At 46.9% G+C, this 24,030-nt stretch overlaps 1 protein-coding gene across 3 annotated transcripts in view; it reads right to left on the reverse strand.

Moving 5' to 3' along the window:
- Positions 1-4,154: 4,154 nt before the first annotated feature.
- Positions 4,155-24,030, reverse strand: part of ERICH6B (glutamate rich 6B) — a 77,750-nt gene continuing 57,874 nt past the window's right edge. For 2 of the 3 annotated variants that reach the window (XM_025000030.2, XM_059892213.1), the window contains 5 exons: positions 21,415-21,593; positions 14,139-14,224; positions 13,832-13,984; positions 7,218-7,443; positions 4,156-6,474 (listed from right to left, as the gene is read on the reverse strand). In XM_025000030.2, coding sequence (XP_024855798.1) covers positions 6,160-6,474; positions 7,218-7,443; positions 13,832-13,984; positions 14,139-14,224; positions 21,415-21,593 — 959 coding nt within the window. In that variant the 3' untranslated portion in view covers positions 4,156-6,159. Of the gene's footprint in view, positions 6,475-7,217; positions 7,444-13,831; positions 13,985-14,138; positions 14,225-21,414; positions 21,594-24,030 lie in introns of all 3 variants that reach the window. The other variant, XM_059892212.1, reaches the window with a different exon arrangement.

Raw genomic sequence — 24,030 nt, forward strand, 5'->3', positions numbered from 1 at the left:
CTCATGAGTGTGTGTGTGGATCCTTTTAAAAGAATTTTTTTAATTAAGATTTTTATTGTTGATTCACACACGGTTGTGAGAAATCATATAGACCGAGCCTGTGTACCTGGACTGGATTTCTCCCAGTGGTCCATCTTGCGGAACGGTAACACGTATCACAAGCCAATGGTGGTACTCTCCATCAGTGTTACTCCCATTTCCCCCATTTTACTGGTATTGTGTGGGTTCTTTTGGCAAGATGATTATTGTGGAAAGGCATTTTTGAAACATTTAATGCCTCATTAATTGAAAGATAATTTTTCTTCATTTGCAAAACCGCCAATTTCCAGAGTACCATCAGCACATATAGTTGTGTTGAACTTTAGCATTATTGAAGTCAGAAGAAAAACAAGCCTTGTATTTTTACAACCCCCTATCTAAATTCTTCTCTGCTGTTAAGAAGGAACAAAGAGTAGTCAGCCTTAGTTTTTAAAAAGAGGCCGTTTGTCAGAGGAGCCTGCGGGTATTGGTGGTGGGAAGGCTGCTTCTCAGAAAGCAGGAGCTTCATTGCTTCCTCTCGGGAGCACTTTCTTCTAGTGGTGGTTCTTCCCCAGCTTGTCTGTCTGCTCCCCCTCAGCCCCCTGGAAAGGAGGCAGCTGCTGGACACGTGGTAAACGGGCATCTGTTACATAGTCATCCAATAAATACATTTGGGATTTTAAAAACCATTCCCAGTTAAAATATGTTCACTATTAGACATTTCTACAGTGTTTGAATTTTAACATAAAATGTGAGTTTGGTAAATGAAACTTGAAAGGTAAACTGCTGTTAAATGTTTGCATATTGCTTCCAGATTTTTTCTATGTATATTCTAAGTAATTTTTCTTACAATATTGGGCTCTTTTACACTTTTAATCAGGTGAGTTTTACTTTTTTATTTTGGTTGTGCTATGTGGCTTGCAGAATCTTAGTTCCCTGAACAAGGATTGAACCTGGGCCCTGGCAGTGAAAGTACCTAACAGCTGAACCACCAGGGAATTCCAGTCGGGTAAGGTTTAATTATCAGTTATTAGTGGTGTTTGTTACTGTTCATTCACTGACTCGGGTCCAACTCTTTGTGACTCCAGGAACTGCAGCACGCCAGGCTTCTCTGTCCACCATCTCCCGGAGCTTGCTCAAACTCACGTCCATTGAGTCAGTGATGCCATCCAACCACCTCATCCTCTGTCGTCCCCTTCGCCTCCTGCCCTCAGTGTTTACAGATAGGCATAGTCTCATCTCAGTTTACAGATAAGATCCCTGGGTTGGGAATATCCCCTGGAGAAGGGAAAGGCTACCCACTCCAGTATTCTGGCCTGGAGAATTCCATGGACTGTATAGTCCATGGGGTCAGGTCGCAAAGAGTCAGACATGATTGGGCGACTTTCACGTTCATTTGCTGAACTATTTGAAAGTAAGTTGCAGGCATCATGACATTTTACCCCTAAATACTTAAGCATCCATCTCCAAACAGTAGGCACAGTCTCCTACATAACCCTAATACCAATATCACACTTCAAAAAATCAGTAGTATCTCCTATGTAGTCCATATTTCACTTTGCTCAATTGTTACCCAAAATGTTTCATAGCTTTTTCTTACCCAAGTGCTTATGTGTTACTTGGTGGTTACATGTCTTTAGTCTCTTTTAATGTAGAAATTCTTAAGGTTTCTGTTTGCTTGTTTTCATGGCATTGGCATTGACTTTTTTTTTTAATAAATCTGTCTCAAGAGTTGGACACGACTTAGTGACTAAACCACCACCAGGTTAGTTATAGAATGGACCAGAGTCGATGTCCCTGCGTCTCCTCATTGCTTAATTCAGAATACTCAACTGTTGCAGAATACATTCTTCTCAAGTATATGGGACATTTGCCAAGACAGACATGTGCTGGGGCATCAAACAACAAAACAGAAAACCCAAACACGATCTACAACAGTAGTTCTCAATAAGATGACCCCTGCCCCTGCCACCAAGAACACATTAGGCAACATCGAAAGACGTTCTTGGTTGTCGTGACTGGTGTGTATGTGTGCACAGGGGTAGAGGTTTCATTGGTTTCTATTAGTAGCTGGAGAAGCAACTAGAATGGCCAAATATTTTATGATGCATAGGCCAGCGTCCTACAACGCACAGTTATCCAATGTGGAGAGTGGTGGAGTTGCAGAACCCTGGGATATACACAGCAACCCCCAATCTCCAGCACTTGCTGTTCCCTCACCTGTTTTCATACCAACAAATGGTGTCTTTTGCTAGTTTATTGTCTGTCTTCCGCACTGCAGGTTGTAAGCTGCTCTGTTGACAGCTTTGTACCTGGTGCCTAGAATAGATCCTGCAGTAGATGCTCAGTAAGTACGGGTTGAAAGAATCCCCGTGGACCCAAGTCACATAGCCTTCCCTTCCCCATCCCATTCCTACCGAGTCCTGCCTGTCCTCTACCCCTCCTTCCCCCCTCCTTTATTCCCTCCCCTCCTCTATTTACAGTGCCATTGCCCTGAGTCAAGACCCTCATTTTCAATATTCCTTGCTGGGAATATTGAGGTATTTTTACTACAAGAACCTAGGCTTACTAACGCTCTCCTTTCCCTTTGCGTACAACTCCTGACAGCACGCAGGCTGTTCAGACCCCTGCGCATCTATGTGTCCAGCCCCATCTCCTTACTGCTCGTGCTCTGGATCCATCAGGGTCCTGGAGTGTAAGCATCAGAATGCATCATGTCTGACTGGAGCAGGAAAGGGCTATTGGAAGGAAATGTGGGTATGGGGGACAGACCAGAAGCCGGAGGACCAGAGGAATGAGAAGAGGAAGCTTTAGAGGTGCAGAGGTTTTGTCGTTGTTTCCAAAGCAGGAAGTGTTGGTGCACTGCCTTGGCAGTGTCCTGGCCTTGGCATGATTGCAGCTGCTTCCGTCTTGGCCAAGCTGACTTTGTGTGTGTGTGTGTGATTCTCCATGCTTCATTAATGCTGGAGCAGGGAGAAGGAAGATCCTCTGTGTCAGTATCCATGGAGTGCCTCTCACCTCCAAATCCACCCCCTTTTGGCCCTGCTTTGAGATTCTGGAGCCGTGCCCAGAGAACATTTCTCCACCGCCAGCTGGTGCAGAGTGAGGCTCTGTAGCGTGCTGATGCTGTGCCGACAGGCACGGGGGAGGGGGTTTCTCCTCCTACACTGCCCCGGGCAGTGGTGTGGGGCGGGAGGTGTGGGGAGGTCAGGGGGCACTTGCTGTCTCGTGAGTTCTCCTGCTACCCAAGCAGCAAGTGTCTGTGAACCAGCTTGTTGTTGCAGATGTAGTTGGCTAAGACACTAAAGAGGCAGGTCCCTCATCCAGCATGACTGGTGGTCCTATAAAAAGGGGAAATTAAACAAACATTTACTTGGCTGTGACGACTCTTAGTTGCAGCTCGCGGGCTATCTAGTTGTAGCTCACAGGCTTATTAGTTGCTTCTTGGCATGTGGGATCTTAGTTCCCAGACCAGGGGTCGAACCCACATCCTGTGCGTTGCAAGGCCGATTCTTAACCAGTGGGCCATCAGGGAAGTCCCTGGAAAGGGGAAATTTGATCCAGAGGTGCGCACACAGGGAGAAGGCCATATGAAGACTGCCAGAGAAAGGAACTCCTAGAAGCTGGGAGGTGGGCCTGGGCTACATTCTTTCCACACCCTTGATCTTGGACTTCCGACTTCCAGACCTGAGACGATCAGTTTCTGTTGTGTAAGCCACCCAGCGTGTGGTCCTTTGCTACAGCAGCTCTAGCAAGCTAACACAGAGGGTGGGGGCTGGGTTTTTCTAGTTCCCGGTCACCTAGCTGCTTTCACTACATTCTTCATCGGTTAGGGGCCTCACTTTTCCTTATGAAGTAGTCCCTGGCTGCTGGGTTATTCTGTCTGGTCCATGATAAACTCACACAGAGCAACAGCTGCAAGAGAAGTTAGAAATGCAAAAAATCTCTGTGAAATATCGCATCTAAGTAAGTGCTGGCAACAAGATATTTTAATGGTTAAAGATTTTTTTTAATATTTATTATTCAATTATTTGGCTGTTCTGGGTCTTAGTTGCAGCATGTTTGACCCAGTTCCCAGACCAGGGACTGAACCCAGGAACCCCAGCGTTGGGAGCTCGGAGTCCTAGCCACTGGACCACCCAGGGAAGTCCCTAAAGATTTTGAAGAGATATTTATCTGCTGGGCTGTGCTGGGTCTTAGTTGCGGCACACGGGATCGTTAGTAGCAGCATGCGGGATCTTGTTCTCTGACCAGAGATAGAACCCGGGACCCCTGCATCGGGAGTGCAAAGTCTTAGCCACTGGACCAGCAGGGAAGTCAGAATATTTTAAAACAGGGAGCTGACCAAACCCAGTGCCTCTTTGAGGCCACCTGTTGACAATCTCTGCATTAATGGGGTGAGTCACGCTTTTGGGTTTCTTGGAAGGAGCAGGACCAGGGGAGGCACTGGCTGATGATCCTAAGCGCTCACAGCTGGGAAGCCCCACGCCGAGCACTTCCCCAACACCATCTGTTCTCATCCTCTACCTGCGAGCTGTGTTCTGTGGTTGTCCTCCTGTTACAGAGGAGGGAATGGAGTCCCAGAGGGGCTCCCTGCGTTGGTTGAGGTCGCACAGCTGGCATGTGGCGGTGCCAAGACCCCCACCAGGACCATCGGCTTCCAGGGCACATGTTGGAGAAATGTCGGGGCTTTGAGATGTGGGCAGGCCTGGAGGATTTATTTGCTGCTGAGATCGACCCCGGAGCTTCTGTCTCCAGCGCCTGGTAAGAGAAGGGGCCCCTGCCCACACCCAGCAAAGGTGTAAACCAACAAGCTCCGTAAATGTGGACGTTGGCCCGTGATGCTTTGCTCCCCACAGTGGTCACTGGCAGCGTTTGTGGCTCACTGCCTGGCAGCAAAGTAACTGTAGTAGTAGCTGGTGATGCTACGTGCCAATAAGATGTGAGAGTCAGAGGGGAAGTGGCCGGTAGGGCCCGCTGCTACCAGCCCGACCACCCCGGACCCACCCCAGGTGCACAGTTGTCTGGGTTTGGAGTGAGGATGGGACTTTGGTGAGGGTTTGGAGGCAGGAGAGCCCAGCTGCAAAAGTAGGGCTTGTGTGTCTGTTCACAGCAGGGATTGGCTAGTTGCTAGGCTGAGCAAAGAAGAAGGGGTTTTCCACACTCTTTTGGTTCAGGCTGCAGTTGGGGTCATTTTGGAAAGTCTGCAGTGTCTCAGGGATGTAGAAAAGGCATGCTGTACAGGACCCTCAGCTCCCAAACCCCCCTTTTCTAGAAACGACTGCCCCTCCCCATGCTTGACATCAACTAGGAGCTATGGTTAGAAGACATAACCCCGCCCTCCCTACCACACTGGATTGAACCAAGAGTGACCTAATCAAGCCAGGCCAATCGGAGACCACTGGAGTCTTTGAGAAAGATCAGGAGACAAAGCCACACAAACTGAGATGCCTAGAAAGCACGTCTTTGGAATAAGACGAGTGTCGCTGAGCTGAGAATGATAGTCCTGGCTCTGGAGGCCTCCCACACACCAGTCCTTTCTGGACCGGAGACCCACTGCACCTTCCACCCAGATCACACGTTTCCCATTTTGCTTTACCTACTCGAGTTGGTAACTGTTACCAATGACCAAAAGGGGCCCAGAGATTGAAGAGGCTTTGATTGTGGGTCCTTTTGGGCTTCCCTCCCCCAGTTGAGGGACTGGCTGCAGGCTGGTGCTGCTTTACTGAGTGAGTGTCCCTCTGACTTGGCAGGGGCAGAAGAGGGGGTGTTTGTGAGGCTACTGTTTCTAGACCCATTTTACAGGTGAGGAAACCGAGGGAGGAAACTACATGCCCAAGGTCACACAGTCAACAATGGGTGGAGCTAGGCTTTGAGACAGTCTGTGTCTTGAGTCAACCCAAGGACTAGAAAGAACTTCTGCATTCAAATGACCAGTAGAAGCCAGCGGGACAGGTGTTGACATGTATTCTCTGAAACAATTTGCCTCTGATACCCTCAGGGCACATGCTTAAGTCTTCTGTGCCCAGCCACAGGTGCTGTCAGTCCTGTCTCTGCCCCCCACCCCCCAGAACTCTGCCCCACCAAACCAAGGAGCTGTGGTAGGTACCAAATTACAAACCAGCTCTCATGAGATACAGCTTAGGGCTTTGGGGGTTTCCTTGGGGCTTTTGACAACTCCACCTCCCCCAGACATCCAGCACCTGCCAAAGCCCCTCTGGGACAACTGGGTGATGGCTTGAGCTTGGCGGGAGCGAGCTCCTGCTCGGACCTGTGTCGCCTTGTTGGCAAGATCTTGACGCACCAAATGAAGTTTTCCAAGTCGGGGATGGTCAACAGCCTCAGGATCCTACTCATTTTCCCTAGAAGGATCTGGATCTTCTGAGCCGTGGGACTGACTTCCATCTCCAGAACTGATTTCTTTCTCATTTCGCTCAGCATCTCCAGGGTGATGTACTGGGGGAATTCACAGAAGGCTGGGTGAGGATTAATGTTGCCTGGATACCACGTGCCCCCCACAGCAGGACTGGGACCCTGTGGGCAGAGTCTTCTTGGACCCTTCCAGGACCGAGTCTCTCCAGGGCAAACCTGAGTGCCCAGTCCTGCCACCAGTGACATTTCTTCTGCTTCCCCAAGACACTTGACCTGTGCCTCTGGACACACAGGCTACAGTGATTGGGCTGAGGCCACATGCCAACCTGACCCCAAACCAAAGGCTGTGCCCTCCTGGGGGCATCTGGCTGCTCCCCACGGACTCCCTAGCGCAGCAGGAGACAGCCCTGCCACAGCCAGGGGGCCAATGTCTGCCCGTGAGCCCCACCTCCATCTGGGGCTCCCCTGGGGCCTGTCCAGGATGAGGATGTCAGTTTCCTCAACTCTGAATCTCAGGGTGTTCGGATGTTAGCTGATTGCCTCTTTGTTTACATACGTCGTGTTGGCTTCTGCCATACAACGTGAATTGGCTGTCAGTGTCCCCTCCCTCTTGAACTTCCCTCCCACCCTCCACATCCCACCCCTCTAGGAAATGACGGCCTTTGTACATGGTCACACGTTGGTCCCTGAAGCTGGTCTCATTTCCCTAGGGGCTGGGCTGAGGCAGAACATAGCCCGGAGGCCAGGGCGTGGACCACCCCCAACCCGCAGTGGCCAGGAGCAGGTGGTTCCTGCCTGGCAGGCAAGGTGGGGAGTTGGGGCCGAACCTTGTACTTGGTGCCCAGGTTTAAGCAAATGTGCTTCTTGCGGTGGGTGAAGTGGAAGATGATCTTGTCCTGGCTCCTGATCTGCACCTCGATGTACTGGTTGATTTTCAGGGAGATGGGCTGGATGGGGGGCGCGTGCACGTGGAGACTGAGATCCCACCAGTTCCAGGCCTTCTGGTACTCATCTTTGGCGAAGTAGTAGCCCAGGTTTTGGCTCAGGCTCAACCTAGACCAAGAAGGCATCAGGCAGCCGCAATGCTGGGCCCGGGGTGGGAGGGGCTGGGGGGCGTGGCCTCCCCCTGCAATGCAGGCCTGCCCTTCCCCGGCTCCCGCCTGGCCCAGCCTCTGCCCCCAGGACCCAGACTAGGTGCAGCCCCTCAGCCAAGGCCTGCCCCTAGCCCCTCACACCCAGTCGCTCCTTTCAGTTCCGGGTCATGTGTGCTTTTGACCTCCTCAAGGCTTTGCCATGCTGTCCCCTCTCCCTGGAGAAAGTGTTCTTCCAGCCTGTGTGGTACAGTGGGTTCTAAGTCTTGGCTTAAATGTCACCTCCTCCGAGAAGCCCTCCTTGACCAGCCCCTCTGGGTCCCAGTATGACAATTCAGCCTTAGTTAGGTTTCTTCGTATAATTTACTAATACACGTTAATTCTCATTATTTGCTATAATTAGATTCCATAAAGTTGCCTCAAACACAGAGTTAGCAAATAGTAAACCATTGCTCCCCAGGGAAAGAGGTGTGTGTATATACATTATGGGGACTTCCCACGTGGCTCAGTGGTAAAGAACCTGCCTGCCAATGCAGGAGACGCATCAGACGCAGGTTCGATCCCTGGGTCGGGAAGATCCCCTGGAGGAGGAAATGGCAACCCACGCCAGTATTCTTGCCTGGAGAATCCCATGGACAGAGGAGCCTGGCGGGCTAAATTCATGAGGTCGTAAAAGAGTCAGACGTGACTGGGCAAGCACCGCAGCAGCACACACATGGATACGCTCACGTCCTAGAAACACCCCATCCTGGCTCCCACCAGCCCCAGGGCTGGACTTCCCAGCACCACCTGCCCTTCCCCTCCCTGCTCCATCCCCTGTTTCCCGTGTTAAGAGCTGCGTCAAGAAAGCAGAGCAGCTGGGAACGTGCGCACCAGGCAACTCAAATTCTGCCCCGTGCACGTTTGTGACTCGATGTAACGTGTATACAGGCATCCTTCCCCCGGAAGCAACGGTTCAGCGTTTGCTAGTTCATGTCCTTGAGACTTGACAGAACTGAACTATCTTGAATAATGAGAATCGGCCATCCTTGCTTATCATCCGTCCTTCCCACTAATATGGAAACATAATTGGAAGTCCAGAGTGCAGGGTCCCCATCCGTGTGGCTCCCGGGCGGATGCTGTCCCCGCACGGCGCCTGGTGCCCGCGTAACCAGCCGTGGGTGAGTGTGGACTGGTGGGTTCCTCCCTCTCCCAGCCCAAGCCCTGCTCTCCTGCGAGCATCCTCTCCTGGCATTTCAAGCCCATCATATATCCATCTGCCCTGGCTTCTGCTTTTCTCATCCCACCGGTCTGTCCTGAGAACCGGTGCAGAAGGTTTTCTCGGGAACTGAACACAGAAGGGGAGAGAATCTGAGCCCTGGGCTAGTCAGGAGAAGGCGGGCTTTGGGGCAGTCTGGGTCACTCAGATCACCTGCCAGGCCTCATCCAAGCTGTCCAGGGGCCTTTAAGTTCGGCTCAGAGGGAGAGGCCGGCTCAGACCTGCTCAGGGCAGCCTCGGTCACCTTCTGGTCAGTCCCCAACACTAGGTCCTCCTGTTGCTTCCCACTCCTATTGAGCCAAGTGCAAACTATTAAGTCCCTTCACCGTTGAGCCCAGCCTGTCGACCACACCCCTCTTCACCTAGCCGAGAAGCTGTGATGCGTGTAATGAATTAGAAAAAAACCTAGACTTTTGTAAAGCAATTATCCTCCAATTAAAAAAACAAACAACAAAAAAAGACAAAACAACCCGGACTCTGGAGTCAGACTTTCTAGGTTCATAGCCTGACTTGGTCACTTGCAAGCTGTGTGACTCTGGGCCAGTTACTTAAACTCTCTGTACCTCAGCTTCAGTGGTAAAATGCAGATAATAACAGTATGTTGCTCATGGGGTATCTGTGAGGATGAAGCACCTGTACAGAGAAGGCCCCTCTCCAGCCCCGCCCCAGATGGGCAGAATCGGAATCTTGAGGTAGGGGGTAGGGAACAGCCTTTCCCCAGCTCTCAGCACCGCCCTTCCCCCTGGGTTTGGGTGTGCTGCCCTAAGATGTGCTTTCTCTTGCAAACTTTATTTGATCATTGAAAATACTGCTTTAGTTCAAGCCGAGTCAAAAATTCCATAAAACCTCTTTCCTGGGACTTTATGTATGACTCGGGGCAAACGACTCATCATTTTTTCTGCACCCAAGTTAAAAAAATAAAGTCAGCCACTGTTTCTACTGTTTCCCCATCTATTTGCCATGAAGTGATGGGACTGGATGCCATGATCTTAGTTTTCTGAATGTTGAGCTTTAAGCCAACTTTTTCACCCTCCTCTTTCACTTTCATCAAGAGGCTTTTGAGTTCCTCTTCACTTTCTGCATAAGGGTGGTGTCATCTGCATATCTGAGGTTATTGATATTTCTCCCGGCAATCTTGATTCCAGCTTGTGCTTCTTCCAGCCCAGCGTTTCTCATGATGTACTCTGCATAGAAGTTAAATAAGCAGGGTGACAATATACAGCCTTGACGGACTCCTTTTCCTATTTGGAACCAGTCTGTTGTTCCATGTTCAGTTCTAACTGTTGCTTCCTGATCTGCATAAAGGTTTCTCAAGAGGCAGGTCAGGTGGTCTGGTATTCATGGGAAATAGATGGGGAAACAGTGGAAACAGTGTCAGACTTTATTTTTTGGAGCTCCAAAATCACTACAGATGGTGATTGCAGCCATGAAATTAAAAGATGCTTACTCCTTGAAAGGAAAGTTATGACTGACCTAGACAGCACATTAAAAAGCAGAGATATTACTTTGCCAACAAAGGTCTGTCTAGTCAAGGCTATGGTTTTTCCAGTGGTCATGTGTGGATGTGAGAGTTGGACTGTGAGGAAAGCTGAGCGCCAAAGAATTGATGCTTTTGAACTGTGGTGCTGGAGAAGACTCTTGAGAGTCCCTTGGACTGCAAGGAGATCCAACCAGTCCATCCTAAAGGAGACCATCCTGGGTGTTCATTGGAAGGACTGATGCTAAGGCTGAAACTCCAGTACTTTGGCCACCTCAAGCGAAGAGTTGACTCATTGGAAAAGACTCTGATGCTGGGAGGGATTGGGGGCAGGAGGAGAAGGGGACGACAGAGGATGAGATGGCTGGATGGCATCACCAACTCAATGGGCATGAGTTTGGGTGAAATCCAGGAGTTGGTGATGGACAGGGAGGCCTGGTGTGCTGCGATTCATGGGGTTGCAAAGAGTCGGACATGACTGAGTGACTGAACTGAAGTTTCCTTATCAAGAAAATAAAAGCAGATTTTCCTCATGGTCTCTTATTTCCAATATTTAACGATATTTAGGAGAAGAGCCCCTACTGTGTGTAGCAGATACTGTTGGAGATAAAGTTTCTTGGCCCCATTCCTTGGTGCTTCTTGTATGCAGTGCTTTCTTCTCACTTTAAGACAGCAAAGTCTTTCTTTTAAAAACACTTTTCTTGTTGACATACCGTTGATTTAAAATATTTGTGTTACACTGAGGAAACCAGAACTGAAAGAGACACGTGTACCCCAATGTTCATTGCAACACTGTTTATGATAGCCAGGACATGGAAGCAACCTAGATGTCCATCAGCAGACGAATGGATAAGGAAGCTATGGTACATATACACAATGGAGTATTACTCAGCCATTAAAAAGAATACATTTGAATCAGTTCTAATGAGGTGGATGAAACTGGAGCCTATTATACAGAGTGAAGTAAGTCAGAAAGAAAAACACCAATACAGTATATTAATGCATATATATGGAATTTACAAAGATGGTATTGATGACCCTATGTGTGAGACAGCAAAAGAGACACAGATGTATAGAACAGTCTTTTGGACTCTGTGGGAGAAGGTGAGGGTGGGATGATTTGAGAGAATAGCATTGGAACATATATATTACCATATGTAAGACAGATCGCCAGTCCAGGTTCGATGCATGAGATGGTGCTTGGGGCTGATGCACTGGGATGACGCTGAGGGAGGGATGGGATGGGGAGGGAGGTGAGGGGGGTTCAGGATGGGGGACACATGGACACCCATGGCGGATTCATGTCAATGTATGGCAAAACCCACTATAATATTGTAAAGTAATTAGCCTCCAATTAAAATAAATTAAAAGAATATTGTGTTAGTTTCAGGTATATATGTAGCAAAGTGACTCAGTTTTATATACAGATTCTTTTCCATCACAGGTTATTACGAGATACTAGTTCCTTGTGCTGTACAGTACATCCTTGTTGTTTATTTTATATAGAGCAGTGTGTATCTGTTAATACCATATTCTTAGTCTGTCCTCCTTCTACCCTTTCCCCTTTGGCAACCATAAGTTTGTTCTCTCTGTCTGTGAGTATGTTTCTGTTTTGTACATAAATTCACTTGTATTATTTTTTTAGAATTCACATATAAGTGATATATATTTGTCTTTCTCTGACTTAGTATGATAATCTCTAGGTCCATCCATGTTGCTGCAAATGGAATTATTTCATTCTCTTCTATGGTTGAGTAATAGTCCACTGTATATATATACATATATATATACACACATATACACACACACACACACACACACTACATCTTTATCCATTCATCTGTTGATGGACTTCTTTTTGGATTAGGTTTTTCACCTTTTCTGGACATATGACCAGGAGTGGGACTGCTGGATCATACGGTAGCTCTATTTTTCGTTTTTTAGGAACCTCCATACTGTTTTCCATTGTGGCTGCACCAGTTTATATCCCCACCGACAATGTAGGAGGTTCCCTTTTCTCCACACCCTCTCCAGCTTTTATTATTTGTAGACTTTTTAATGATGGCTATTCTGACTGATGTGAGGTGATATCTCACTGTACTTTTGATTTGCATTTCTCTAATAATAAGTGATGTTGAGCATCTTTTCATGTGCCTATTATCCTTCCGTAGATCTTCTTTGAAATGTCTGTTTAAGGCTTCTGCCCATTTTTTTTTTTTTTTTGTTAGGTTGGTTTTTTTTTTTTTTTATATTAAATTACATGAGCTGTTTGTATATTTTGGAAACTAAACTCTTGTTGGTTGCATCATTTGTAAATATTTTCTCCCAGTCCATGGATTGTCTTTTCATTTTGTTTATGTTTTCCTTTGCTGTGTAAAAGCTTTCAAGTTTTATTAGGCCCCATTTGTTAATTTTTGCTTTAATTTCTTTTGCCTTGGGAGACTGATCTAAGAAAATATTGTGATGATTTATGTCAGAGAAGATATTGCCTATATTCTCTTCCAGGAATTTTGTGGTGTCATGTCTTATATTTAGGTCTTTAAAACATTTTGAGTTTATCTTTGTATATGATGTGATGGGGTGTTCTAACTTCGTTGATTTATATGAGGCTGTCCAGCTTTTCCAACACCACTCGCTGAATAGACTGTCTTTTCTCCATTGTATAGTCTTGCCTCCCTTGTTGAAGATTAATTGTAGATGTGTGGGTTCATTTCTGGGCTCTCTGTTCAGTCCCAATGATCCATATGTCTGCTTTTGTGCCAGGACCACACCGTTTTAATTACTGTAGCTTTGTAATATTATAGACATCAATTTCTATACAAATGGCCCTCTAGGAAGAGCAGATCCACCTGAGAAGAAAGTAGTCAACTAGCAAATGGTGTTGAAAACCTCATAACAGGGAAAATATTCCTAAAAACCAAGGCCTGGAGGGTGAAAATATTTCTTTGGAATTAAAATTTGGCCTTAACTATCAAGAAGTATAAAGTTGGCTCAAGAGACTAGGCATTCTCCACTTTGTGACCACTAGAACAGAAGGCAAGGGAGAAATCCTGAAAAGACAGAGTTCTTACACCAAAGAGATGGAGAGAAGTTCTAAAGTGACTGAATTACCTTGAATGGGTAAGATGAGGTTCCCTACCATTACCAGAAACGGGAACATAACAGCCAAGTTAGTTACAATGAAATTTTTAGAAGTTATGTTTTTAAAATATAATACATGTACCTCCAGTGCACTAACCATACCTTTCTCTCAGCGGCACCTGGAACAGAGGGGGCACTGGATCTTTCTAAGGTCATTCTTGTGAAGTTTGATTCTTAAGTGAGAGGAGACGAAACCCAAAGCTTACTCCAGCTTTTGAGTCTGTGACTGCTATGTCCTGGAGGGGAAGCAATGGTGCAAAAAGGCTGAGGCACCATCTGAGGTCAGGGGCCTGTCTTACAGGCTCATCACAACACCCAGCTCCCCACGTATGGGTTGGACGGATGAATTCTAAGTGAATGAGCGAGAGAAAGGCTTACCCAGAAAGAGGACGGCTGTGCAGACTGGGAATCAAAACCTTACTCACAGTGCTTCTCCGCAGGGAGGGGTGTTTGGGACTCATGCCCCAGGCTTACCAGATGTCTCCATTTTCATCATGGAAGGTGGCATGGCCAGAGTTGTTGATAAAGGCCCGGATGCATGTTTTTGCACTGTCTTCCAGAATGATGTACATGAACTTGCCTTCTTTTATACTGAGGATGAGCATAGCCAGGTGTCCCGATGGATAACTGGGAGATGGTTAAGGCACAAGTAGTCCCTTGGGGTTCCCTGCAGAAGGCAGAGAGCCCTGAAGAGCGATGCAGGCCCCAATAAAACCCATGCCCTGGCCCGGAAACACAAACTTTCCTGGCATCGTATTTGTCCCTGTGTTCCAGTGGATACTATATCTGGCCTGATCCATCAGGAAAGAGAATTTGGAAGATAATCTCATCGGGATAGAGAATTATTTTTCCATCACCTTGAAGTACCTAGGGAGAAGAGAGAAGCCTGTGTTGTCACCAGAAGGCTTGACATGGGTCTATTTACTCTCTGATTCCTGCATGCCACCCACCCATCACTCCCCCACCCATCAGCACCACCAACTTGCTGGGGATTCCAGAAGGGAACCTTCGCAGGGGCCTGGTTTACCTGTCTTGGTGTTTGAAATGGACCACTCTGTGTTTATGTGTGCAGGTTTTAAACTATCATTTCAATCTAATGGTTATCAGTTATATTAATTTCACAGGGCTACCACAGCAAAGTACTGGGCAATTTTAAATTGTAGAAATTTATTCTTTCACAGCCGTGGAGGCCAGAAGTCTAAAATCAAGGGGTCGGAAGGGTCAGTACTTTCTGGAGGCTCAGAGGAAGAATCTATTCCATGCTTTCTCCCAGCCTTGGTGACGACCTGCTGTCCTTACTCTTCTTGGTTTGTGTATGCAGGGTTCCGAAATCCGGCTCCATCTTCCCCGAGTCTCAGCCTTCACTGTCCTTCATAAGGACACCAGTCATACTGGGTTAGGGGCCCACCCCACTCCAGCATGACCTCATCTGAACTAATTACCAATTTTCCAAACAATGTCATAATCTGCGTCAGTGGGGTTTAGGATTTAAACATCTAGGGAGGCACAGTTTCACTGATAACATTAGTATATTCAGGTATTGTATCTCTGTTTGAATCAGTTTTAGTGAATTCTATTTTTCTGGGAAATTGTTTATTTTATGTAAATTTTCAAATTTTTTGTCATAAAATTTTGTGATATAATATTTTCAAAAACCCTCTACTGTCTCTAAGTTGGGCTTCCCAGGTGGCTCAGTGGTAAAGAATCTGTCTGCCAATGCAGGAGATGTAGGAGACGTGGGTTTGATCCCTGGGTAGGGAAGATCCCCCGGAGGAGGAATTGGCAACCCATTCCAGTATTCTCTCCTGGAGAATCTCATGGACAGAGGAGCCTGAAGGGCTACAGTCCAGAGTCAGACACGACTGAGCATGCACACATGCACGTCTCTTAGTCATGCCCTTGTCTTCACTCTTTATAGCATGTATATGTTTTCTTTTTTCTGGATCATTTGCCTGGAGATTTGCTTATTTCACTCATTTTTTTCAAAGGCCTAGCCTTTTGGTTTGCTCATTCTAATATTTTTTTGTTTTCCAGTGTATCAATTTTTGTTTCCAGCATTATTTTCTATATACGGCTGCTTTCTGTGGGTTTTCTATGTTAGACTATGTATTTTTCTTCTAATTCCTCGAATTGAACGTTGAGCTCATTGATTTCCATCTTGCTGCTTCTTCACGACCTTCTTCTCCTCTTCTTTAAGATAGGCATTTAAAGCTATAACATTTCTCTCAAAATTTTAGCTCTTTCCTCCAAGTGTAGATACTCACCTTTCATTTCATTCTGAGTATTTTAAATTGCCAATATGCTTTCCTCTTTGACACACAAGTTATTTACAGGTGTGTTTTTGAGTTTGCAAATGTACGAGTTGCTTTTGGCTACGTTGTTAATATTACCAATTAAAATCCATAGGGTTGGGCCTTCCCAGGTGGTCCAGTGGTTAGGAACCCACCTTCCAATGCAGGGGAGGCAGGTTTGATCCCTGGTCGAGGAACTAGGATTCCACGTGACTCAGGGCAATTAGGCCTGCAAACTGCAACTAAGACCCGACACAGCCAAAAATTTATACAGAAATACTAAAAAAAATCCCCAGGAATAAGAGAGCAGAGTACATATGGTATCAGCTTCCCATCCACACCTCCATCTTTGGCTGTGCTGGGTCTCACTTGTGGCAAGTTGGATCCAGTTCCCTGACCAGGGATTGAACCCTGGTCCCCTGCATTGGCAGTGAGGAGGAGTCTTAGCCACAGCACCACCAGGAAAGTCCTGGTATCAGCTCTTTAGTGTTTGCAAAGTGTTCTGTGGTTAAATGTGTCACCACTTTCTGTAGCTACTTCACTTGTGCCTGAGAAGGATACGTGTCCTCCAGGGACCTTGAGTCCCCGTCAGACATTAAAAGGCAAGCCTTTTCTCCTGCTTCCCACACCTCAGTCACTCTCACTATTCTCGTTTTCCAGTTTCTGTTTCCGGTATTACCTCCCTTACTTTCTCATATACCCTTCTATGTGTGTATGTGTGCTCAGTCGTGTCCGACTCTTTGCTACCCCATGGACTGCAGCCAGCCAGGCTCCTCTGTTTGCGAAATTTTCCAGGCAAGAATACTGGAGTGGATCGCCATTTCCTTCTCCAATACACTCTTATATACTGTAGATTTAAATACTGTACATATATACTTCTGCATTTAAATACTATACATTTAAAAGGACTTTTTTTCTTTTTACATTTTATTTGAATTTCCCAGGTGTTTGTAGCAGGATGCCTTTTCCGGTCATGTTTCATCCTGCATTACTCTAGCTAGGTGTGGCTCAGACAGTAAAAAGCCTGCTTACAATGCAGGAGACCTGGGTTTGATCTGTGGGTTGAGAAGATCCCCTGGAGAAGGAAGTGGCAACCCACGCCAGTATTCTTGCCTGGAAAATCCCATGGATGGAGGAGCCTGGTAGGCTACAGTCCATGGGGTCGCAAAGAGTTGGACACGACTGAGCGACTTCAGAGGAGAGGAAGAGGAGGTGTTAGATCAGTGGTTTTCAAGCTCTTATTTTTAATGACTGAAGAATCCTTCACTCAAGAGAGCTCACTGCAAAGTGCCAAAATCTGAGACAATGAAAGAAAAAGGTGCAGCTGGTTGATGAGCTGCTGTGGACTCCGCAGGGCGTGGCCTTCAATGCCCAGGAACCGCTTCACCAGGTGATGATGAAGATCCTGTAACTGACTCTGTCCCCACATCCAGCGTTTGCACTCAGCATGTGACTTCTACAACACAGTGACCCTATAGGAGGCGCTATCATTTCCCCCATTTAAGAGAGGCGCCTCCACTAGATGGCGCTAGTGGTAAAGAATCGGCCAGCCAATGCAGGAGACACAGGAGACGCCGGCCTGATCCCTAGGATGGGGAAGATTCCCTGGAATAAGAAATGGCAACCCGCTCCAGTATTCTTGCCAGGAAAATCCCACGAACAGAGGAGCCTGGCGGGCTACAGTCCATGGGGTTGCAAAGAGTCAGACATGACTGAGTGACCTACACAAGGCTATCCAATGAAAGGGGAGCCAGACTCCCACAGTCTGTCCCTGCGGCCCCCCAGCCCGCAGGCTCATCCTTGGAAACGCACCACCTCCAGCCATTAAGCTCCCAGCCACCTTGCGCATTTACTCTACAAATCACTGCTCTCTCTCTCTTTTTACCCTAAAGAAAGCACTTTATAAGGACATCTATGGTTGGTTTCTTCCTTAGAACTGGTAAGAAGCTTCTAGATTTTGCTCACGGGGGAGGATTTTATATTTTAGGTCTTATTTTCATAAAGCCACCCGAAGCCAGAATTTCTCGATACACTTTCTTCTCTCATCAAATTCACTTGTCATGGAATGACATTTTCCTAAAAACAAGAAGCCACGGGCAAAGAAAAATCCCTGACACAGAGATAGAGTCATTCCATTTTCCCTCACTGGGAAATATACCACACAAAGCCAAATGGAGGAATCTAAGAATTTTGGCCCGAGCAACTGAGAAAAAGCTGTATTATCACTTAGTAAATTGGAGAACACATGAGAAACTAACATTTATGTAACATCATGCAGCTTTTAAAGCACCTCTGCATATAATGTAGACTTAGCCTTTTCCAACAATTTTGTGGGATAAGTATGGTCTTCTTATCTTCACTTTAAAATTCAAGAGAGTGAGACCCAGAAAAACATACATGATGGTCTTAAGCACAGAGGTTGTGTTATTAGTCAGGGCTACTTAAAAAATACGCCCAGTGAGACAGCTTCTCACCACCTCCTTCACCAGCCTAGTAGAGATGCACGTCATCTCTCACCTGCATTAATACCTGGCTTCCAGCCGAACTTCCTGCCTTTCCTCTTGCCCCCTTAAGCCTGTTCTCCATAGAGCAGCCAGAAAGATTCTTCCAGAGCTTAAGCCAGATGATGTTCCTCCTGCTCTAGCCCCTCCAGTGGCTCCACAGCATCCTTTGGATAAAACCAGGACCCACAAGGCTCTACCTGACCTAAACACCGAGCTCATTTCCCATCCCTTTCTCACTTGCTCACCACCGTCCTTTAGGCCACGGGCCTCAGGGCCTTTGCATGTGTTAGCTCTGCCTAGGACACTCCTCCTCCAAGTCTCTAGTGGCTCACTCCCTCTTTTCGTGCCTGCCTAGGCTCAAATGGCACTTCTGCAATTGCACTAAAAGCATGACAGTTACTCCTTTCTCAGCCCAGCAACTCTAGAGCCTCTCATCCTGCTTGCCTTCCTGCGGCACCTAACAATACCTGCCTTGGCACTGAACAGAATTTTGTGCATTGACTGTTCAGTCACTCAGTTGTGTCTGACTCTCTGTGACCCCATGGACCGCAGCACGCCAGGCCTCCCTGTCCATCACCAATTCCTGGAGTTTACCCAAACTCATGTCCATTGAGTCGGTGATGCCATCCAGCCATCTCATCCTCCATCACGTTGACTGTGTGCTCAACTAAAACATAAGTTCCCTGGCTCCCAAGGCTTTGTTTGTTCACCCTTGTGGCTCCAGCACCTAGAAGAGGGCCTGGGGCACTGCACGTTCTCAATATATATTTACAGAAAGCGGAGAGTCTATCACATCTTCCTACTTCCCCCTTGAGTGCCTTTTTTTTTTGAACTCCGGACCTTACTAGCTCATGTGACTAACTGAGACTAGTTTTCACTCATGGCTTTATAGTGTCCATCTTTATAAATATACCATGTGATTGGCTTTTACAGATAGGCTTTATTTTTTAGAGCAGGTCACAGCAAAATTGAGTAGAAAATACAGAGATTCCCCATAAATTCTCTGCACCCCCACACACATGCACAGCCTCCCCCCCACTATCAGCATCCCACACCGTGGTGTACATGTATACAAAGAATCTACACTGCATATCACCATTACCCAGAGTCCATAGTTTACACTGGGGTTCACTCCTGGTATTCTACATTCTGTGGGTTTATACAGATATATAATGACATATGGTCTTCCCTGGTGGCTCAGCTGTAAAGAATCCACCTGCAACGCAGGAGACACAGGTTCAATCCCTGGGTCGGGAAGATCCCCTGGAGAGGGAAATGGCAACCCACTCCAGTATTCTTGCCTGGAGAATCCCATGGACGGAGGAGCCTGGTGGGCTACAGTCCATGGGTCTCAAAGGCTCAGACACGGCTTAGTGACTAAAGAGCAGTACTAATGACATATATCTACCGTTACAATACAGAATGTATGCATGGCCCTGAAAGCCCGCTGTGCTCCTCCTGTTCATCCTTCTTCCCAGATACCTGCCAACCACTGGGTCTTTTTACTGCTGCCATGGTTTTGCCTTTCCCATAGTGTCGTTTAATTGGAATCATACAATATGTAGCCTTTTTGGATTGGCTTCCTAGACTTAGTGATACAAATTTAAGTTTCCTCCATGTCTTTTCATGGCTTGATAGTTCATTTCTTTTCAGCACTAATATTCCATTGTATGGATGTACCACAGTTCACATACGCATTCACCATGCAATTGCTTTTTGATATAGATTTTAAATTTGTTAAGGGAGGGACCTACATATTATAGATTTACTTTCCTCTACTCCCAATTCCAACCAGTTGGTTACTGTAGGCCCTGCAAAGAGAAGTGTTTCAATGACAATGATCCCAGTTAAAGTCCTGGCCAATCTGTGATAAACCACACACTCAGCTGTGCCTCGTGTATATGGGACATATTTGTCTCATTTGTGTTCACATTGTGTATTGGTCCTGACAGCTCTCTGAGGGTATGTGTATATGTCCCACCTGAACCACCCCCAGCCCCCCCACCCCCAGTTCAGTTCAGTTGCTCAGTCGTGTCTGACTCTTTGTGACCCCATGGACTGCAGTATGCCAGACTTCCGTGTCTATCACCACCTCCCGGAGCTTGCGCAAACTCATGTCCATTGAATCAGTGATGCCATCCAACCATCTCATTCTCTGTCATCCCCTTCTCTTCCTGCCTTCAATCTTTCCCAGCATCAGGGTCTTTTCCAATGAGTCATTTCTTCCCATTGGGTGGCCAAAGTATTGGAGTTTCAGCTTCAGCATCAGTCCTTCCAATGAATATTCAGGACTGATTTCCTTTAGGATGGACTGGTTGGATCTCCTTGCAGTCCAAGGGACTCTCAAGAGTCTCTTCCAACACCACAGTTCTAAAGCATCAATTCTTTGGCGCTCAGCTTTCTTTATAGTCCAACTGTCACATCCATACATGACTACTGGAAAAGCCATAGCTTTGACTAGATAGACCTTTCTCAGTAAAGTAATGTCTCTGCTTTTTAATATGCTATCTAGGTTGGTTATAACTTTTCTTCCAAGCAGCAAGCATCTTTTAATTTCATGGCTGCAGTCACCATCTGTGCAGATTTTGGAGCCCAAGAAAATAAAGTCTGTCGCTGTTTCCACTGTTTTCCCATCTATTTGCCATGAAGTGATGGGACTGGATGCCATGATCTTAGTTTTCTGAATGTTGAGTTTTAAGCCAACTTTCTCACTCTCCTCTTTCACTTTCATCAAGAGGCTTTTTAGTTCCTCTTCACTTTCTGCCATAAGGGTGGTGTTATCTGCATATCTGAGGTTATTGATGTTTCTCCCAACAATCTTGATTCCAGCTTGTGCTTCCTCCAGCCCGGCATTTCTCATGATGTACTCTGCATATAAGTTAAATAAGCAGGGTGACAATATACATCCTTGACATACTCCTTTCCCAATTTGGAACCAGTCTGTTGTTCTGTGTCTGATTCTAACTGTTGCTTCTTGACCTGCATACAGATTTCTCAGGAGGCAGGTAAGGTGTTCTGGTATTCCCATCTCTTTCAGAATTTTCCACAGTTTATTGTGATCCACACAGTCAAAGCCTGTGGCATAGTCAATAAAGCAGAAGTAGATGTTTTTCTGGAACTCTTTTGCTGTTTTGATGATCCAATGGATGTTGGCAATTTGATCTTTGGTTCCTCTGCCTTTTCTAAATGCAGTAAACCCCCACCCCCAACGCCAAACAAACAAAAAAAAACCCTGGACAAAATGCAAACACCAGGGCATTACCTTAAGCTTGCTGTTGATCCAGTCCGTATCTAGTTCTAACGTCTTTGTACGGTGAACAACACGACGAGCTTTTTTGACTTCTTTCTCTGGCTCCACCTCCTCCTCCTCCTCGTCTTGTGGTGGTATATTACATAAGTGAAACGTGAACGTGCTCTCTGCAGTCCTTTGGCTAAATATGGCTTTGGTAGAAAAGAGAAAGAAAACTTAGATCTATTTCTCTCAAGGAACCCAAAGAGAGTTTGAGGAGTTGGGATATTGACCATATTTCCCCAAGCTCTCTCATTTTTTCCCATTCATTCTTTCATTCCACACACAATTATTAAGGGCCTGTGAGGTGCCAGCTCAGTGTCAGATGCCTGACACCATGGTGAATGCCACACAGTCCAGACCTGGGGATGCGAGGGGTGACACACCAGCCATGTGCCAGGAACAAGTGAGGCTGCTGAGTCTGGTAATTGAGAAAAACAGGCTAAAGTGGGAGTCATTAAAAAAAAAAGGAAACATGCCTTAGGCATGCTGCTACTGCTAAGTCGCTTCAGTCGTGTCTGACTCTGTGCAACCCCATAGACGGCAGCCCACCAGGCTCCCCCATCCCTGGGATTCTCCAGGCAAGAACACTGGAGTGGGTTGCCATTTCCTTCTCCAATGCATGAAAGTGAAAAGTGAAAGTGAAGTCGCTCAGTTGTGTCTGGCTCTTAGCGACCCCATGGACCGCAGCCTACCAGGCTCCTCTATCCATGGGATTTTCCAGGCAAGAGTACTGGAGTGGGGTGCCATTGCCTTAAGCATGCTATTTTAACTTAAAACACAAATGTATACTAACAATATTTTAAAATTTTATTTTGAATTGGAGGACATTGCTTTCCAATGTTTGTTAGTTTCTGCTGTACAACAAAGTGAATCAGCTGTATGTATACATATATTCCCTCCCTGTTGAGCCTCCCTCCCACACCCCCATCCCACCACTCTAGGTCATCACAGACCACTGAGCTGAGCTTGCTGTGCTGTATTAGCAGGCTCCCACTAGCTAGCTATTTTATACGTGGTAGCTAACACACCAATTTTAACTGCAGGACTCTGTGATCACATTTGCTCAAACCCCATTCATAATTTATCATTGGTCACTTTCAACTTTGGCAATTTCTACATAGTTTGAGTGCAGGATTGTAGACTTGAAAAAAAAATCTATATATCCCGCAGCCTTTTGTGTATGTTTGGTGCACGCCTAGTTCTAAGCAGTATTTGTAAAGCTACTTACTTTTTTTTTTCATAGCTACTTTCTTATTGAATCTTCTCAAAAGTATTCCACTTAGTTTTCACAGCAGCAGCAGGGTTTTTTTTAGTCTTCATTTCAGTCCATTTTTATAACTATTGAATTTTGGAGTAAGCTAGCAAGGACTACTTGCCTGGAAAATCCCATGGGTGGAGGAGCCTGGTGGGCTACAGTCCATGGGGTCGCTAAGAGTCAGACACGACTGAGCAACTTCACTTTCACTTTTCACTTTAATGCATTGGAGAAGGAAACGGCAACCCGCTCCAGTGTTCTTGCCTGGAGAATCCCAGGCGGAGCCTGGTGGGCTGCCGTCTGTGGGGTCGCACAGAGTTGGACACAACTGAAGTGACTTAGCAGCAGTTAAGAGAGCTTGGTTGTCCCACCATTGGGTCCAGCCCAGCGTTGGAGGAGGTGTTGGAGAGGACGTGACAGCTTGTTGACCCAGGAGCTAGACGGGGCATGGAAGTCTCCCCACCCCCTTCCCGGTCCTTGGAATGTACGTTCTGACCACAGTTCCCACACTGGGAACCCTTTGCAAGGATGCAGCTTCGCGGGCACTGTGTTGTTGAGCCCACCTGGATGGATGCCTCCCTGAAGTCAGGTAAGGCCTCCATTTAAACTGTAAGAGTCTGGCCAGTGGAGGTGGAAATCCACAAGTCTTGTGCCGCCAGAGAAATGCACACGTCGGGTGTAAGTTCTCTTGCTTTTTAAACCTGCCACCTACAATTCGGAGGGGACCGCCTCTCAGGCCTTTCCTTGCCCTCTGCTTCTTGTCGTTCAGTTGCTCAGTCATGTCCAACTCTTTGCGACCTCATGGACTGCAGCACGCCCTGGCCTTCACTGTCTCCCGGAGTTTACTCAGACTCGTGTCCCTGAAGTCAGTGATGCTATCTTACAGCGGCTGATTTAGAATTTCACCCCAGGAACTCTGAGGTTGCCAACACAGAGGGCAAGGTGCCATCGGAGCACACAGGGACCCTATCCAGGCCTGGAGGTTGTGCACAGAGTGGAAATTGTCTCTAGTTTGCCAGGTGGAATTCCTAGCATAAGTGCTGCGTGGTTGAAGGCTAGCGTGAGACCAGCTTAGTAATAACGGGTGACTCTGGAGAGAGAGGCAGGGCTAGGTCATTCCTTTATTCACTCACTCAGGAAATATCCATTGTGTTCACGTATGCCCAAAGCTGTCCTAGGTACCGGGGGTGGCACAGAGCCTGCTGCCCGTTCTAGTAGGGGCATTGGATGCTACACAAGTGAACAGGTGAAAACTTCACCTGCTGGTGGCTAGGCGTGCCCCTAAGAAACGGTAAGCAGATGAGAAGAATGGAAAATGATTGTGCGTGTGT

Source organism: Bos taurus, chromosome 12 (assembly GCF_002263795.3).
Source record: "Bos taurus isolate L1 Dominette 01449 registration number 42190680 breed Hereford chromosome 12, ARS-UCD2.0, whole genome shotgun sequence".
NCBI lineage: Eukaryota > Metazoa > Chordata > Mammalia > Artiodactyla > Bovidae > Bos > Bos taurus.